The 19,842-nt window shown below is 41.0% G+C and overlaps 1 protein-coding gene across 1 annotated transcript in view; it reads left to right on the top strand.

Annotated features, from left to right (window-relative positions):
• UNC5C (unc-5 netrin receptor C) overlaps positions 1–19,842 on the top strand; it is a 421,047-nt gene that overhangs the window by 330,394 nt on the left and 70,811 nt on the right. Inside the window, exon 5 of the mRNA XM_068975344.1 lies at positions 17,719–17,899. Coding sequence (XP_068831445.1) covers positions 17,719–17,899 — 181 coding nt within the window. The remainder of the gene's footprint in view (positions 1–17,718; positions 17,900–19,842) is intronic.

Here is a 19,842-nt window from a genome sequence, read left to right on the forward strand (position 1 = left end):
TCTCACACATTATTTTCCCTTCCATACATGCTCTCCTCGAGCTTTTAGTTAACCAAAATGGGAATAGGTGTTGTTTTATCCTTTTTATCAGTATCCATGTTCTATTCTTAGTACTGTGATCTAAAAGAAATGAAATTAATGAGGGTTTTATTATTGTTACTTTGTATTTCAAAACTTTAGAGAAAAATAATCACTCTTCATGGAAATAACAGAGAACTTTGAGCATTTTAGCTGTTGCAGAGAATCATACAGTACTACCTGGATTCTTTGTAAGGTCAGGCAGATCAGCTCATCATTATCCTTTCAACCCTTTAATCTTGTCTGCCTCCTTTATCCCTGCTCCATACACAGGTCCCCAGGCCAGAGGCAAGATGGTTTTTGTCTTGCACCCTCCTTTCCAGGTACAGTCAACTCTTCTACCCTGGCCCTTGTCCCTTCAAATTACTTTCTGAATCCATTCTTTCCTCCCCAGTCCCCAGTCTTCCCTTTGCTCCTTCTTAATTCATTCTTTGTGTTCTTTCACCAGGACTCTGACAGTCTTTTTATTTACTCAGTTTGTTTTGTTTGTTTGAAGCTTTTTGCCAATTTAATTAATCCTCCATCAACCCTATGATGTGGGTCCTATTATTTGCCCATTTTACAGGTAAGAAGGAAAGGCCCAGAAAGGGCAAGCAAATTGCTGGAGGTTACCCCGCTAATAGTAGTGGAGTTTTGACTTCATTTAATTTTTATTGGTATATAGTTGGTTTACAATGTTGTGTGAATTTCAGGTGTACAGAAAAATGAATCGGTTATACATATAGCCACTGCTTTTTAGATTCTCCTCCCATATGGGCCATCACAGAGTATTGAGTATAGTTTCCAGTGCTACACAGTAATTCAAAGTGGATTAGAGACCTGAATATAAGACTGGACACTATAAAACTCTTAGAGGAAAACATAGGCAGGTCATTCTTTGACATAAATTACAATAAAATTTCTTAGATCCACTTCCTAGAGTAATGAAAATAACATAAATAAATGGGATCTAATTAAATTAAAAGCTTTTGCACAGCAAAGGAAGCCATAAACAAAACAGACAATCCTCAGAATGGGAGAAAATATACAACAGTCAGAAAATGGGTAGAAGACAAAATAGACATTCCTCCAAGAAGACATACAGATGGCTAAGAAGCACTTGAAATGATGCTCGACATCACTAATTGTTGAAACACAAGTCAAAACTACATTGAGGTATCACCTCACACCTGTCAGAATGACCATCATCAAAAAATCTACAAAAACTAAATGCTGGAGAGGTTGTGGAATAAAGGGAACCTCCATACACTATTGGTGGAAATGCAAGTTGGTACAGCCACTATGGAGGTTCCTTACTGTTCCATAACAGGATGGAGGTTCCTTAAAAAGGCTAAAAATAGAAGTATCATATGACCCAGCAATCCCAATCCTAAACATATACTCAAAGAAAACCATGATTCCAAAAGACACACGCAACCAACGCTCACTGCAGCAGTATTTACAGTAGTCAGAACATGAAAGCAACCTAAATGTTCATCAGCAGAGGAAGGGAGAAACAAGATGTGGTACATGCATAGCCATAAAAAAGAACAAAGTAATGCCATTTGTAGCAACATGGATGACCTAGAGACTGTCATACCAAGTGAAGTAAGTCAGACACAGACAAATGTGATATCATTTATATGTGGAATCGAAAAAAAAGGGGGTGCAAATGTACTTACATATGAAACAGAAGTAGAGTAACAGATATAGAAAACAAATGTATGGTAACCAGGGGATAAGGTGGGGAGGGATAAATAAGGGAGGCTGGCACTGACACATGTACACTGCTATATATGAAAGAGACAATAGCTTTTTAACTGGTTTCCATCTTCCGTTGTGCCTCCCTAGTAATCCACATGCTCCCTAAAATAGTCATTCTTAAAGTGTCATTATGTTTCTTTTCTTTATTTTTTTAATTTTTTTAATTTTATTTTTGCTTTATTTTACTTTACAATACTGTATTGGTTTTGCCATACATTGACATGAATCCGCCACAGGTGTATACAAGCTCCCAATCCTGAATCCCCCTCCCACCTCCCACCCCATATCATCTCTCTGGATCATCCCCGTGCACCAGCCCCAAGCATCCTGTATCTTGTATCGAACATAGACTGGCGCTTCGTTTCTTACATGATAGTATACGTGTTTCAATGCCATTCTCCCAAATCATCCCACCCTCTCCCTCTGAGTCCAAAAGTCCATTCTATACATCTGTGTCCCTTTTGCTGTCTCGCATACAGGGTCATCATTACCATCTTTCTAAATTCCATATATATGTGTCAGTATACAGTATTGGTGTTTTTCTTTCTGGCTTGCTTCACTCTGTATAATCAGCTCCAGTTTCATCCATCTCATTAGAACTGATTCAAATGTATTCTTTTTAATGGCTGAGTAATACTCCATAGTGTATATGTACCACAGCTTTCTTATCCATTCATCCGCTGATGGACATCTAGGTTGTTTCCATGTCCTGACTATTACAAACAGTGCTGCGATGAACATTGGGGTACATGTGTCTCTTTCAATTCTGGTTTCCTCAGTGTGTATGCCCAGCAGTGGGATAAACCCTTCAGTAGATCACAGCATTAGAGTCCCTCAGTGATTTCCTGAAAGCAGTCTCTCCATCCTTACTCCACTCCCCTTGACCGTGCAACTAAGTCCCCTGTCCACTGCTCAGGCTCCCTGAGGCTTCAGGCTTGGGTGAAGCACCTGAAGCTTCCTCTTTCTGAAATGTTGTCTTCATTCTTCATCCCACACTTCCCTTCTTCCCAACAAGCTTAATTCCATCTTTGAGAAACTAGTTTGGATGTCTCCTCCTTAAATGTCCTCTTCTCACATAATTTGAACCTCAATTTACTCCCATCCTTGCACATGACTTGGGGCTGTCATATTGTAGTTATTTGTTTACAGGTTTGTCCTCTGTACAGAGTGCCGCTCTCTCGATTTGTCCCTTTATTGTCCAACACTTGACACGACGCCTAGCACATAGTAGGTGCTCAATGTTCATGGAATGGAATTGAAATAACAAGATGCCTAGCTCTTTGTTTACTGAAATAGAAAGTTCTTAAGAAGCTGTATTATAGGCTTAGGTATACTGGGATAACCTAGATTTTGTGACTAGTAGATGAAATTCTGTAGCGCCTTAAAATTCACCAGCAGACATATAGGTATAATGTGGGCTACAGGGAGTTTTATTTTAAAATCTGACTTAGTCAAAATGTATTGATCATTGGACACTCTAGACCCATAAATGGCAGTGAAATATTTGCATGTCTCCTAGCATCATTTCAGAGGCCCTCTTCTATCTCATGGTTTCTCCAAAGAGTCCACTTGGAGGCCAGGTTAGCCCTGAAGATTTGACCTTACACAGTGAAAATTTCTCCTTCATGGATCACAGCCTCATCGTGTCAAAGGGGCTTACATAACTCAATGAAGCTATGAGCCATGCCATGCAGGGCCACCCAAGGCAGATGGGGACAGATGTGTCCTAGTGAAGAGTTCTGACAAAACGTGGTCCACTGGAGGAAGAACTTGCAACCCGCTCCAGTACTGGTGCCTGAAAAACCTCATGGACAGTAGGAAAGTGCAAAACGTCATGACACTGGTAGATCAGCCCCCCAGGTTGGAAGTTGTCCAGTATGCTGCTGGGGAAGTGTGGAGGGCAATTACTAATAGCTCCAGAAAGAATGAAGTGGCTGGGCCAAAGTGGAAATAGCGCTCAGCTCTCTATGTGTCTGGTGGTGATAGTAAAGCCCAGTGCTGTGAAGGACAGTATTGCATAGTGGCCTGGAATGTTAGGTCCAGGCATCAAGGTTAAATTGAATGTGGTCAAGCAGAAGATGTCAAGAGTGAACATCAACACGTTAGGAATCAGTGAACTAAAATGGACAGGAATGGACGAGTTTAATTCAGATGACTATTATATCTACTACTGTGGACAAGAATCCCTTAGAAGAAATGGAGTAGCCCTCATAGTCAACAAGAGAGTCCAAAATGCAGTACTTGGGTGCAATCTCAAAAATGACAGAATGATCTCAGTTCATTTCCAAGGCAAACTATTCAATATCACAGTAATCCAAGTCTATGCCCCAACCATTGATGCTGAAGAAGCTGAAGTTGATCAGTTCTATGAAGACATGCAAGACCATCTAGAATTAACAACAAAAAATGATGTCATTTTCATCACAAGGGATTGGAATGAAAAAGTATGAAGTAAAAAGATACCTGGAATAACAGACAAGTTTGGCCTTAGAGTACAAAATTAAGCAGGGCAGAGGCTCACAGAATTATGTCAGGAGAATTCACTAGTCTTAGCAAACACTCTTTTCCAAGAGCCACTCTGCACATGGACATCACCAGATGGTCAATACTGAAATCAGATTGATTATGTTCTTTGCAACTGAAGATGGAAAAGCTCTATAGAGTCAGTGAAAATAAGACCTGGAGCTGACTGTGGCTTAGATGATGAGTTCCTTATTGCAAAATCAAGGCTTAAATTGAAGAAAGCAGGGAAAACCACTGCCTATTATTAACAAAAGTAGGCAATTCAGGTATGACCTAAATCAAATCGCTTATGATTATACAGTAGAGCTGATAGATTCAAGGGATTAGAGCTGGAATACAGAGTGCCTGAAGAACTATGGACAGATGTTCATAACATTGTGTCATAGGCAGTGACCAAAACCATCCCAAAGAAGAAAAAATGCAAGAAGGCAAAGTGGTTGTTTGAAGAGGCTTTACAAATAGCTCAGGAAAGAAGTAAAAAACAAGGGAGAAAGGGAAAGATATACCTAACTGAAAGCAGAGTTCCAGAGACTAGCAAGGAGAAATAAGAAGGCCTTCTTAAGGGAACAATGCAAAGAAGTGGAGGAAAAGAATAGAATAGGCAAGACTAGAGATCTCTTCAAGAAAATCAGAGTTATCAAGGGAACATTGATATCCAAAATCACTGGATGGTGACTGCAGCCATGAAATTAAAAGATACTTGCTCCTTGGAAGGAAAGCTATGACAAACCTAGGAAGCGTATTAAAAAGAGACATCAGTTTGCCAACAAAGGTCCCTATCGTCTATGTACTAATGTGAGAGTTGGTTCGTTAAGAAGGCTGAGTACCGAAGAACTGATGCTTTTGAATTGTGCTGGAGAAGACTCTTGAGTCCCTTGGACAGCAAGAAGATCAAAGCAGTCAATCCTAAAGGAAATCAACCCTGAATATGCACTGGAAGGACCGATGCTGAAGCTCTGATACTATGGCTACTAGATGCGAAGAACAGACTCACTGGAAAAGACCCTGGTGTTAGGAAATATTGAAGGCAAAAGGAGAAGGAGTGGCAAAGGAATAGATGGTTCTATAACATCACCAACTCAATGGACATGGATTTGAGCAAACTCTGGGTGATAGCAGAGGATAGAGGAGCTGGATGTGCTGTACGTGGGGTCACAAAGAGTCAGACATGACTTAGCCGCTGAAGAAGTAAAACAACAACAGTGGAGATTTGGTTTCTTAATCTCTACCAGAACCTAGCTTGAAGGAATGTTTAAAATTACTCTGTATGTATATATACAATATGTATATTCATTGGTAATTTTGACAGTTAAAGTACCAACCCTTATCAGTTCAGTTCAGTCGTTCAGTTGTGTCTGACTCTGTGCGACCCCATGGACTGCAGCATGCCAGATCTCCCTATCAATCATCAACTCCCAGAGTTGACCCAAAATCATGTCCATTGAGTGGGTGATGCTATCCAACCATCTCATCCTCTGTTGTCTCCTTTTACTCAGACCTTCAATCTTTCACAGCATCAGGGTCTTTTGCAATGAGTCGCTCGCATCAGGTGGCCAAAGTATTGGAGTTTCAGCTTCAACATCAGTCCCTCCAATGAACACCCAGGACTGATCTCCTTTAGGATGGACTGGTTGGATCTCCTTGCAGTCCAAGGGACTCTTAAGAGTCTTCTCCAACACCACAGATCAAAAGCATCAATTCTTTGTCACTTAGCTTTCTTTATAGTCCAACTCTCACATCCATACCTGACCACTAGAAAAACCATAGCCTTGACTAGATGGACTTTGTTGCCAAAGTAATGTTTCTGGTTTTTAATATACTGTCTAGGTTGGTTATAACTTTCCCTCCAAGGAGTGAGCATCTTTTAATTTCATGGCTGCAGTCACCATCTGCAGTGGTTTTGGAGCCCAAAAAACTAAAGTCAGTGACTGTTTCCACTGTTTCCCCATCTATTTGCCTTAAAGTGGTGAGACTGGATGCCATGATCTTAGTTTTCTGAAAGTTGAGCTTTAAGCCAACTTTTCCACTCTCCTCTTTCACTTTCATCATGAGGCTATTTAGTTCTTCTTCACTTTCTGCCATAAGGGTGATATCATCTGCATATCTGAAGTTATTGATATTTCACCTGGCAGTCTTGATTCCAGCTTGTGCTTCATCCAGCCCAGTATTTCTCATGATGTACTCTGCATATAATTTAAATAAGCAGGGTGACAAAATACGGCCTTGACGTACTCCTTTTCCTATTTGGAACCAGTCTGTTGTTCCATGTCCAGTTCTAACTGTTGCTTCCTGACCTGCATACAGATTTTTTTTTTTTTAGTGATTCACAATTTTTATTTATTTTTATTTTTATTTTTTTATGGTTTTTATTTTTTTATTTTAAAATCTTTAATTCTTACATGTGTTCCCAAACATGAACTCCCCTCCCACCTCCCTCCCCATAACATCTCTGTGGGTCATCCCTATGCACCAGCCCCAAGCATGCTGTATCCTGCGTCAGACATAGACTGGCAATTCAATTCTTACATGATAGTATACATGATAGAATGCCATTCTCCCAAATCATCCTACCCTCTCCCTCTCCCTCTGAGTCCAAAAGTCCATTATACACAGCTGTGTCTCTTTTCCTGTCTTGCATACAGGGTCGTCATTGCCATTTTTCTAAATTCCATATATATGTGTTAGTATACAGTATTGGTGTTTTTCTTTCTGGCTTACTTCACTCTGTATAATCGGCTCCAGTTTCATCCATCTCATCAGAACTGATTCAAATGAATTCTTTTTAATGGCTGAGTAATACTCCATTGTGTATATGTACCAGAGGAGAACATAGGCAAAACACTCTCAGACATAAATCACAGCAGGATCCTCTATAATCCACCTCCCAGAATTCTGGAAATAAAAGCAAAAATAAACAAATGGGATCTAATTAAAATTAAAAGCTTCTGCACAACAAAGGAAACTATAAGCAAGGTGAAAAGACAGCCTTCTGAATGGGAGAAAATAATAGCAAATGAAGCAACTGACAAACAACTAATCTCAAAAATATACAAGCAACTTATGCAGCTCAATTCCAGAAAAATAAACGACCCAATCAAAGAATGGGCCAAAGAACTAAATAGACATTTCTCCAAAGAAGACATACGGATGGCTAACAAACACATGAAAAGATGCTCAACATCACTCATTATTAGAAAAATGCAAATCAAAACCACAATGAGGTACCACTTCACACCAGTCAGAATGTCTGCGATCCAAAAATCTGCAAGCAATAAATGCTGGAGAGGGTGTGGAGAAAAGGGAACCCTCCTACACTGTTGGTGGGAATGCAAACTAGTACCGCCACTATGGAGAACAGTGTGGAGATTCCTTAAAAAATTGCAAATAGAACTACCTTATGACCCAGCAATCCCACTGCTGGGCATACACACCGAGGAAACCAGAATTGGAAGAGACACGTGTACCCCAATGTTCATCACAGCACTGTTTATAATAGCCAGGACATGGAAACAACCTAGATGTCCATCAGCAGATGAATGCATAAGAAAGCTGTGGTACATATACACAATGCATACAGATTTTTTAAGAAGCAGGTCAGGTGGTCTGGTATTCCCATCTCTTTCAGAATTTTTCACAGTTTGTTGTGATCCACACAGTCGAAAGATTTGACATAGTCAATAAAGCTGAAATAGATGTTTCTTCTGGAACTCTCTTGCTTTTTCCATGATCCAGTGGATGTTGCCAATTTGATCCCTGGTTCCTCTGCCTTTTCTAAAACCAGTTTGAACATCTGGAACTTCACAGTTCATGTACTGTTGAGGTCTGGCTTGGAGAACTTTGAGCATTACTTTACTAGCATGTGAGAGGAATGCAATTGTGCAGTAGTTTGAACATTCTTTGGCATTGCCTTTTTTTGGGATTGGAATGAAAACTGACCTTTTCCAGTCCTCTGGCCACTGCTGAGTTTTCCAAATTTGCTGGCATATTGAGTGCAGCACTTTCACAGCATCATCTTTTAGGATTTGAAATAGCTTAACTGGAATTCCATCACCTCCACTAGCTTTGTTCGTAGTGATGCTTCCTAAGGCCCACTTGATTTCACATTCCAGGATGTCTGGCTCTAGGTGAGTGATCACACCATCGTGATCATCTGGGTCATGGAAATTTTTCTTTTACAGCTCTCTGTATTCTTGCCACCTCATCTTAATATCTTCTTCTGTTAGGTCCATATCGTTTCTGTCCTTTATTGAGCCCATCTTTGCATGAAATGTTCCCTTGGTATCTGATTTTCTTGAAGAGATCTCTAGTCTTTCTCACTCTGTTGTTTTCCTCTATTTCTTTGCATTGATCGCTGAGGAAGCCTTTCTTATCTCCCCTTGCTATTCTTTGGAACTCTGCATTCAAATGGTTATATCTCTCCTTTTCTCCTTTGTTTTTTGCTTCTCTTCTTTTCACAACTATTTTTAAGGCCTCCTCAGAGAGCCATTTTCCTCTTTTGCGTTTCTTTTTCTTGGGGATGGACTTAATCCCTGTCTCCTGTACAATCTCACAAACTTCCGTCCATAGTTCATCAGGCACTCTGTCTATTAGATCTAATCCCTTAAATCTATTTCTCACTTTACTGTAAAATCAAAAGGGATTTGATTTAGGTCATACCTGATTGGTCTAGTGATTTTCTCCAGTTTCTTCAATTTCAGTCTGAATTTGGCAATAAGGAGCTCATGATCTGAGCCACAGTCAGCTCCTGCTCTTGTTTTTGCTGACTGTATAGAACTTCTCCATCTTTGGCTGTAAAGAATATAATCAATCTGATTTCGGTGTTGACCATCTGGTGATGTCCATGTGTAGAGTCTTCTCTTTGTTGTTGGAAGAGAGTATTTACTATGACCAGTGTGTTCTTTTGGCAAAATTCTGCGAGCCTTTGCCCTGCTTTATTCCGTACTCCAAGGACAAATTTGCCTGTTACAGGTGTTTCTTGACTTCCTATTTTGCATTCCAGTCCCCTATAATGAAGAGGATATCTTTTTTGGGTGTTAGTTCTAAAAGGTCTTTTTAGTCTTCAGAGAACCATTCACTTCAACTTCTTCAGCATTACTGGTCGGGGCATAGATTTGAATTACAGTGATATTGAATGGTTTGTCTTGGAAACAGAGATCATTCTGTCTTTTTGAGATTGCATCCAAGTACTGCATTTTGGACCCTTTTGTTGACTATGATGGCTAATCCATTTCTTCTAAGGGATTTTTACCCGCAGTAGTAGGTATGATGGTCATCTGAGTTAAATTCACCCATTCCAGTCCATCTTAGTTTGCTGATTCCTAGAATGTCGATGTTCACTCTTGCCATCTCCTGTTTGACCACTTCCAGTTTGCCTTGATTCATGGACCTAACATTCCAGGTTCCTATGCAACATTGCTCTTCACAGCATCAGACCTTGCTTCCATCACCAGTCACATCCACACCTGGGTGTTGTTTTTGCTTTGGTCCATCTCTTCATTGTTTCTGGAGTTATTTCTCCACTGATCTCCAGTAGCATATTGGGCACCTACTGACCTGGGGAGTTCATCTTTCAGTGTTGTATCTTTTTGCCTTTTCATACTGTTTATGTGTTTCTCAAGGCAAGAATACTAAAGTGGTTTGCCATTCCCTTCTCCAGTGGACCACGTTTTGTCAGACCTCTCCACCATGACCCGCCCATCTTGGGTGGCCCTACAGGGCATGGCTCATAGTTTCATTGAGTTAGACAAGGCTGTGGTCCATGTGATAGAGACCTAAAAATGTGCATAACAGACCTGACACTACTACATGTCTCTTTGCTCATATATTTAAGAAATACTAATTAAGCACCTTCTGTATGCTAGTTCTGGGCCATGGGGATATAGCAGTGATGAAAAAACTAAACCCAAGTCTGTTAAGCTTACGTTCTGGTAGAGGAGACAACTAATAAGTAAAATACAGATTTTATGAGATGAAGAAAATAAGAGTGTGAGATTGGGGGCTTAGGCAGAGGGAGATGTTGCAATTTAAAGGTTGATTATGAAGTGGCTCATTGAGAAGGTGACCTCTGAGGAAAGCCCGGAAGGAGAAAAAAGAGCAAACTTACTGGGGAAATATTTTTCCGAGCAGGAATAATCACATTCAACATCCCCGAGACCGGAGCGCCTGATGTGCAGAAGAACCAGCACCTAAAGAGATGACAGAATGGAGAGAGGAAACTCGGTGATCTCAGAGGTCCTAGTATTGCAGGAGATCCTGTGGGTTCTTATAAGGGCTTTGGCGTTGACATCGAGCAATATGGGGAGCCATTGGAAGGCTGGACATGAGGTATAGCATAATCTGACTTAGGGTTTAAGGACCTCTCTAACTGTGTTGCAGATAGATGTTAGGGCCAAGGGGAAAAGCAAAGATAAGACAGGAATTTGTTGCACTCAATCCAGGAGAGAAATGACGGTGACCTGCATGGAGAAGTGAGTGGTGCTGAAGGAACAAGAAGTGGTCAAATTCCAAATGCTTCTTTGATGCCACATAGGCCAAGGGAGAGGAAGAGAAGAGTCAAGTTCAAGTCTGAGATTTCTAAGTTACTGGAAGGATGAGGTTGGCCTTAACTGTGACAGATAAGGTGGTGGGAGGAGCAGGTTTGGAGGGCAGTTGCAGAGGTTATTATTAGACAACTGAGTGGGCTTGTAAGAAGACAGTTGGATGTATGAGTATGGAGTTCAGGAACGAGGTCAAACTGGAGATAAATTTAGGAGTCATCTGCATGAGTATGGATGAGCTCACCGAGAAAGTGAATGTGGATGGAAAATAGAAAAAAGATGATAAAAGAATGACAGAAGGCTACCTCAGGGAACTTTCTGTTTGGGGATGGCCTGTTTTTCCACCAGGAGAGAGAGCAGGGGGCCAGAGGAAAAATAAATAAATAAATAAAATAAAAACTAAATGTATACTTCTCCTATGACACAGCATCTTTATTCACATGTATTTATCAAAGACAAGTGAAAACATGTGTCCTGGCTATTCAAAGATCTGTAAACAAATGCTCATTTAGATTTATTCATAATAGCCAAAAGCTTCCAAACAAATTATGGCATGGTCACACAATGGAATACCACTTAGAAATAAAATGGAACAATTTGCTAATACAACAAAAGCAATATAAAAACATTATGCATTATGCTATAAAAAAGAAGCCAGATATAGTGGAATGCATACTTTATAAGTCCATTTATATAAAGCATTAGAAAAGAAATCAGATCAGTGGCTGTCTTGAGCCAGAATATAAGGGAAATGCCAACAAAGAGGGAATTTTTTGAGATGAGAGAAGTTTCCATAGTATGATTCTGGTGTTGATTATATGTGGATACATATTTTCCAAACCTCATGCTGTAGACTTAAAATGGGTGTATTTTATATGTAAAATATACCTTAATAAAATAGACTTTAAATTGTTTAATTATTTTTAATGATCAGTGATATTATGCATCTTTTCATGTGCTCTTTGGCCATCTGTATGATTTCTTTGGATAAATGTCTATTTAAGTCTTCTGCTCATTAAAAAAAATTTAAAAAAAAAAAAAAGAAGAGGTCCATGGACAGAGCTACCCAGGGAGAACAGACCTAAGCTCAGAGACGCTGTGGAGGGTGGGAAAGTGAAAGAAAGTGAAGTCGCAAAGTCGTGTCCGACTCTTTGCGACCCCATGGGCTGTAGCCTACCAGGCTCCTCTGTCCATGGGATTTTCCAGGCAATAGTACTGAAGTGGATTGCCATTTACAAAAAGTAAGAAAGTGCCCTGTCTGGAGAAAGCAAGCACGGAGGAGGGAGAAACCCATGGGGTCAAATGCTGCTGCTGAGTTGAGTTAGTCAAGTACTAAAACCTCAGCAGTCCATCTAACAAAGTGAAAGGAGTTGGTGCCTTTGAAAAGAGCAGTTCTAACAGTGGAGGTGAGTGTGAATTAGGGTAGATCCTGTTAGGGATGAGGAGGACACGGACTGGAGAAATGTGCAAACAGGGATTCCAAGGCATTTTTTAAGATGATCAGAGAAATGTGGGGGTAACTGAAGGCAGAAACGAGTAGGGATGGATTTTCTTGTTCAGTTGTGAAAAATAATCACATGTCTGAATGCTGGTGGAAATGACTCTGTGTAGAGGGAAAATTAATGATGTAAGAGAAGAATTTCTGGGGCATCGTCTTGAATAGGAGAATGGGAGTAGGATGCAAAGTACAAGTGAGAGCTGAGGAGGAGTAACGAGGGAGGAGGGTGGCTGCAGAGCAGAGGTGATAGGTGGGTAATGGAGCTTTGGGAGATCTTGGTCATTCTTCAGCTGAAAATGAGGGTAGAAGGGGAGGGAGTGTCTAAGCAGAGAGGAGAAGGTGTGACACCTTCTCCTAGGTGTCTAGGAGTGTGGGACAGTGATCAGAGGATGAAAATAGAGTACAATATTTGGGGCAGAATTTAGGGCCCACTTGAGTTCCGTCATCACGAACGTATGATTAGGCCACTCAGCATGGCTTTGCACAGCCACATTCCGCGGTGAGGAGAAGAAGGTGGAGCAGACAGTGAGGATCCAGGAGGCTGCTCACTGGACCCCCCCAGGCCTGGTGGTGCGTTGGGTTCGGGAAATCAAACATTCCCTATTTGAGAGGACTCTAGAAGAAACAGCGGCATCATAAGAAGCTAGGATTTAGAGAAGGTTTAAGAAAGCAATCTGAAAAGAGGTTGGAATTTTGGAGGACAATGATGCTATGTTCCAAGGAAGTGTGGAAGGATTGGGAGAGTTGTGGAGGATGGGTGATGGGGACATGCTGAGCAAGACGGAGGTTCTGTTGCAGGAGGTGCGTGATGGCCTGAAGTCCAGACCCGAGCTTCTTGTGGAGATGAGGTCTCAGAACAAGGCGTTACGACAAGGCTGGGAGTCCTGGGGCATAGGGGACTGGGGGGGACATTCTATCAGAAGCCAGAGTCCTTGGCTCTCTTCATTCCTCTCACTGTTTTCTAGCTGTGGATCTCATTGTTTCTTCAGACACAGGCATCCAGACTGTCCCAGTGTGGAGAACAGACTGAGGCAGGGCTTCCCTGGTCAAAGCTGAGGGGAAGAAGGCAGTACCCCTCAGAGGGTCCAGGAGTGCTGCCACATTTTAGAGCTCCTCAGAGAACCTCATATCTCATGTAGTCATTTCTCCTCTGTTGAAGAGAGACACTGAGGAAAATGCAAAGCCATGTATACGAGGGTAGAGATTACATACCCAATAATCACAAGTCTTTTTAAATCCTTTGTCAACAGTGCTGAGGGCTTTTTTTATTCCATGTAATAAACTTTTCAAATAAACACGTGGTTTGCAACATCCCTTGGGATCTCTTCATGTCATTTATGATCTGGGTAGCATTGCTGTCGTTACCTATTATGTACATAGAAAAAACCCATAGTTTTGCACAATCTTGACTTAATAGATTTGGGTTCTTCAGAAGCAGAGCATGAAGCAGAGGTCTGAATGGAAAGGTTGGTTATGGGAGTGCTCCCAGGAGAGCCTAGTCAAGAGAGAAAAGGAGAGACCCAGGAAATGTAAATTTAGGAGATGTGTTAAGGAGGTAGCTTCAGCCTGCAACCCTGCAAGGGAGCTCTCGAGAGTGACAACTCAGATTCCAATCTGATTAGACAGAAGTCTTATTTCCATACCTGTGAGGCCATAGCAAAGAAGGAGGTCGTAGAGGAAGCTGTGAGCCCCTAGGTACTTCAAGGCAAAACATCCAGGAGCCCGAGGGCTATTCTTCAGAGAAAAGTAGCAAGCAAGGTTCAAGAAAATTGGAGATACCAAGGGAACATTTCATGCAAAGATGGGCTCAATAAAGGACAGAAATGATATGGACCTAACAGAAGCAGACGATATTAAGAAGAGGTAGCAAGTATACAAAAAAGAACTATACAAAAAAGATCTTCATGACCCAGATGATCACGATGGTGTGATCACTCACCTAAGCCAGACATCCTGGAATGTGAAGTCAAGTGGGCCTTGGGAAGCATCACTACGAACAAAGCTAGTGAAGGTGATGGAATTCCAGGTGAGCTATTTCAAATCCTAAAAGATGATGGTGTGAAAGTGCTGCACACAATATGCCAGCAAATTTGGAAAAGTCAGCAGTGGCCAGAGGACTGGAAAAGGTCAGTTTTCATTCCAATCTCAAAGAAAGGCAATGCCAAAGAATGTTCAAACTACTGCACAATTGCACTCCTCTCACATGCTAGGAAAGTAATGCTCAAAATTCTCCAAGCCAGGCTTCAACAATATGTGGACTGTGAACTTCCAGATGTTCAAGCTGGTTTTAGAAAAGGCAGAGGAACCAGGGATCAAATTGCCAACATTCGCTGGATCATGGAAAAAGCAAGAGAGTTCCAGAAGAAACATCTATTTCTGCTTTATTGATTATGCCAAAGCCTTTGACTGTGTGGATCACAACAAACTGGAAAATTCTGAAAGAGATGGGAATACCAGACCACCTGACCTGCCTCTTGAGAAATCTGTATGCAGGTCAGGAAGCACCAGTTAGAACTGGACATGGAACAGACTGGTTCCAAATAGGAAAAGGAGTATGTCAAGGCTGTATATTGTTCCCCTGCTTATTTAACTTACATGCAGAGTGCATCATGAAAACCGCTGGGCTGGATGAAGCACAAGCTGGGATCAAGATTACCGGGAGAAATATCAATAACCTCAGATATGCAGATGATATCACCCTTATGGCAGAAAGTGAAGAACTAAATAGCCTCTTGATGAAAGTGAAAGAGGAGAGTGAAAAAGTTTGCTTAAAGCTCAACATTCAGAAAACTAAGATCATGGCATCCAGTCCCATCACTTCATGGCAGATAGATGGAGAAACAGTGGAAACAGTGTCAGACTTTATTTTGGGGGGCTCCAAAATCATTGCAGATGGTGACTGCAGCCATGAAATTAAAAGATGCTGACTCCTTGAAAGGAAAGTTATTACCAACCTAGATAGCATATTTAAAAGCAGAGACATTACTTTGACAACAAAGGTCTGTCTAGTCGAGGCTATGGTTTTTCCAGTGGTCATGTATGGATGTAAGAGTTGGACTGTAAAGAAAGCTGAGCACTGAAGAATTGATGCTTTTGAACTGTGGTGTTGGAGAAGACTTTTGTGAGTCCTTTGGACTGCAAGGAGATCCAACCAGTCCATCCTAAAGGAGATCAGTCCTGGGTGTTCATTGGAGGGACTGATATTGAAACTGAAACTCCAATACTTTGGCTACCTGATGTGAAGAGCTGACTCATTGGAAAAGACCCTGATACTGGGAAAGATTGAAGGCAGGACGAGAAGGAGATGACGGAGGATGAGATGGTTGGATGGCATCACCAACTCAAGGGACATGAGTTTGGGTGAACTCCGGGAGTTGGTGATGGACAGAGAGGCCTGGTGTGCTGTGGTCCATGGGGTCGCAGAGTCGGACACGACTGAGAGACTGAACTGAAGTAAACTGATGTGTCTTTGAAAGACACACACACAGAGACACACCCCACCACCCCCAGGAAGCCCAACAGTACCTTTCTAATTGGAAAACTTTCTTTTGAGTGGCAAAGATAATCTGCATAGAGATTCAGAAGATATTAATGTCAGCTTTCAATTATCAGTATGCAGGTTTCTTTTTTAATATTTTGCATCTTGCTATCTTTCCCTTTCACTTCCAGCAAGATTGTATTACCACACATGATTGTGTGTGTGCGGTAAGTCACTTCAGTCATGTCTGACTCTGCAATCCTATGGACTCTAGCCCTCCAGGTTCCTCCATGGTATTCTCCAGGCAAGAATGCTGGAGTGGGTTGCCATTTCTTCCTCCAGGGGATCTTCCCAACCCAGGGATTGAACCTGCATCTCTTAAGTCTCCTGCATTGGCATGCAGTCTGTCTTTACCACTAGCACCACCTGAAAAGTCCATATTACAAAACATATGGGGCCATATTTTGAGAAAATCCAGATTAAGCCAGTGTGTCTCTTACCAGCTGTATCTAAGCACAGGATTGAATGTGCTGTCTTAAATAAGAACAAAATGCATGTTTTAAAACTCCACTATTTTAGATGGACTTCAGTCTTCTTCACTTCCATTGATTTAAATATCCTTAAATGTAGCTGTTGTTTCAAAACTTATTACAAATAGTCATTCTTATCTACATCCTCATATATTTACTTCAAGGTGATTTCTGTTTTTCCCTTTAAATTGTGGCCTCTCTACTAAGGATTAGAGAAGCATTATTTTAGAGTCCCAGCGTTAGACGTAATTTGTGTAACATCCAGCCCACTGACAGATTTAGAGATTAATTTCCAGACCTCTTGTGGTGCTAGGGGAAGCTCTTTAAGATTTTGAAAATGGCAACACTGTTGACTCCCTACAAGTAAAGGTTACTTGTATCTATATCCACACTAATGCACAAGGAAAGTTTAAGTGTGGTAAATATCAGTATGTTTTGCTTTATGGATAAACCTGTGAGGAAGAAAAGAAATTTATGGGACAAAAACAGTTTATCCTTCATAAGGATGTATTTTACAGAATGTGCTTCCCTCCTTTCATTCTGTAAGGGTAACATTGCTGTTGCTAAACTGAGATTTACATAGGAAAAATAGTTGAGTAGTTTTGAATAATCACGTTTTAGGTTCTCCAGAAGCAAACCATGAGAGCCAAGGATTTGATGCTAGTGAAAGACAAAAGGAGAAATTTGGCTATGACATATATACTCTTTAGATCATATTGAGAGTTGGTAGAAAACCTTTTTTTTTTTTTTCCCCTCCTAAGTATTTTGGCTTAGATACATCTCTAAATATGTGTTTACTACATTTTAAAGTAAGTGCATTTTCAGGGAAATTTAATCCATATGTTTCAACAAGACTACGCATAAATCATCCAAATGTTTTATTTGAGCTGCATGATGTCTAGGATGCCTTTTGAGCTTTTTTAATAGTCCTTATATTCTTTTCTGAAAAGCAGCAGGTAAGTTGCCAAGAGTAAACAAATCAACTAGCAAAAGATTTGAGTTCAGTTTGAAATGCTTAGCCCATTATTTTTGATTGGGTTCTGAACTTGGCAGTGCACATCACCTATTCCTGCCTGCCGGGCAAAGTGAAAACAATGTGAACGCTGTATTTCCCAATTGGGTCATTGACATTTGAGGATAATGTAGTACAGACAGAATCGGCATGTTTGGCAGGTGAGTGATACTTAACATGACTTCAGAAAGTTACTTCCTCAAGTTTGCAGATTTCATAGCATGGAACAGTGTTGTTCACATTGCAAAACAGAAGTCAGGACTGGCAGCCATCGAAGGATTCGTACCAGGGATTTATCTGTTTCTCTTGTGCTTCTTTAGGTGGAATGGTTGAAAAATGAAGACATCATCGATCCTGTTGAAGATCGAAATTTTTACATTACTATTGATCACAACCTCATCATCAAGCAGGCCCGCCTCTCAGATACTGCCAACTATACTTGTGTTGCCAAAAACATTGTCGCCAAGAGGAAAAGCACAACGGCAACTGTCATAGTCTATGGTGAGTGAACTTTGTGTGCCTCAATCTGGTTCAGGTCAAACTGCAGTTTCTCATTTTAATGTTAGAATATCAAGTGAAGAGGGCCCTTCTCAGTCCCCATTGCAGCTCTCTTCCTGCTTCTCATGTGGGCAGTGAGGTTTCACTGCTTTCTGATACTCATAGAAACCTGGACTTGGAACTTCTAGCCCTTTTTCAGTTTATAGGACAGTAAAGGAAATCCACTGAGGGGTCTAACACTGTAAGAAGCATAAATGTCCTGCATTTCAAGCTGAACTCAAGAATCCAGGAGGGTTCCCTGCTTCCCAAACCCCCGCTCCCCCTTCTCAGCCTGGACTACCGAGACCCAGAGGGAGTGCTGACATGAAGATACTTACAGCAGTCTGCTGCTCTTTCTGTGGGCCTCAGGAGAGCGATTGCAAGACCTCAGGCAAACTGGAGCTGACACACTCTCCAAACACATCAGAGCAGTTTTAACTGCCTGGAACTTGCTTCACACTCCATCAAGGACATCCAACGTGAAGACAAGGCCTACCATTGTCATACAGCCCTAGTCCTAACCCTGTAGCAAGCTGCAACATGATGACTTCTTCAGAGAGCTTCTCTTCCATTCTCTGGCCCTTTCTAATCCATCTCATCTCTAAGCCTATCATTTCTCCAGAAGGACTAAATAATTCTGCACCCACTTTTGCCACTGCATGTGATGTTTTTATCTCCCTGTTTTAGCACTCAGTAGGTTTCTCATTTCACGAGTAGTTCATCTGCCCAGTGAGGCTTTTAAGCTCCTTTGTAGACAGAGAGACAACTCTATACATTTATGTTTCTTACAGGGTTAGAAACACAGTAGATCTTTATATTCTTAGTGAATTATTGTCTGAGAGGAACTGAACAACCCTGAGAAATATTTTGAGGTTCTACCACCACCAGAATGATAATGGCCACCATTTAGAAGGTAGGGGGCTGTTCATGGCTCCTTTGGTGTTAAATGACACTTCGGGAGATTTGCCACTGGCAAGTACGTGGCTCGTGGCACTTACTGCAGGTAGTACTACTTGGCTGGATGCATCCTCAGGCTCTAGGATGTTACGAAAACAGAAACCACCGTGACATTTGAAAGGCTGAGTGTAGTGATGCTTTAATGCTATCATTTTCATTACAGGGCAGATGCATACTTCATTAAAAAAAAAAATCCTCTGAATATTCTGAAGTTCCATTTCCTTAAGTCACAGTGAAATGTTTCCCACTTTTTGTCTTTTTCTAGACTTTCTGAATGACTTAATAAACAGCACTGGAAATGCAAAATAAAACAAAAAAATAGGGTACATCACAGTTTGCACCAATTAAGTGATTAATGAGGGCAGACTCTTAAATAGATGTATTGCATAGATGTAACTCTTTTCCTATGTATAGCATGTTCTCAATATCCACAAGCACAAGCCAAACATTGTCTTTAATAAGGATCAAACACAAGGAACTGAAGCATTTTGAGTTTAGCAAACAGTGTGGCTCTAGGGCTCGGGAGTCTTCTGTTCTAGGCCTAGTTCTGGCTAACTAACCTTCAGTAGGACACTTAAGCATTACAATACTCAGAGCACATACCTCCTTCCCCACGAAATAATGGAATAAGCCTAGAATCTTCAAGACTGGTCTTTTCTAAACGTTTATGATTATTAATTTCTCACTAAAATCCTAGCAGAGCAGCACATGTATACTGTAACCCCAAATATCAGCTTGCCAGTATGTCAGTAAGAAATTTATATTGACAGTTCCACAGTATTTGGAGTTTCGTGAAGTTGTGTGGGTTAAATTACTTTCGGAACACAAAACTCAACTGTCAAACTTCTGCATGTTCTTTCATGGCCTCACAGAATAAGTTGTCCAAGGCTCATAGATTGGGCTCACTAGAAGACCACAGAAAAACATATACATTTAACCAATATTTCATT

This window comes from Capricornis sumatraensis, chromosome 7 (assembly GCF_032405125.1).
Source record: "Capricornis sumatraensis isolate serow.1 chromosome 7, serow.2, whole genome shotgun sequence".
NCBI lineage: Eukaryota > Metazoa > Chordata > Mammalia > Artiodactyla > Bovidae > Capricornis > Capricornis sumatraensis.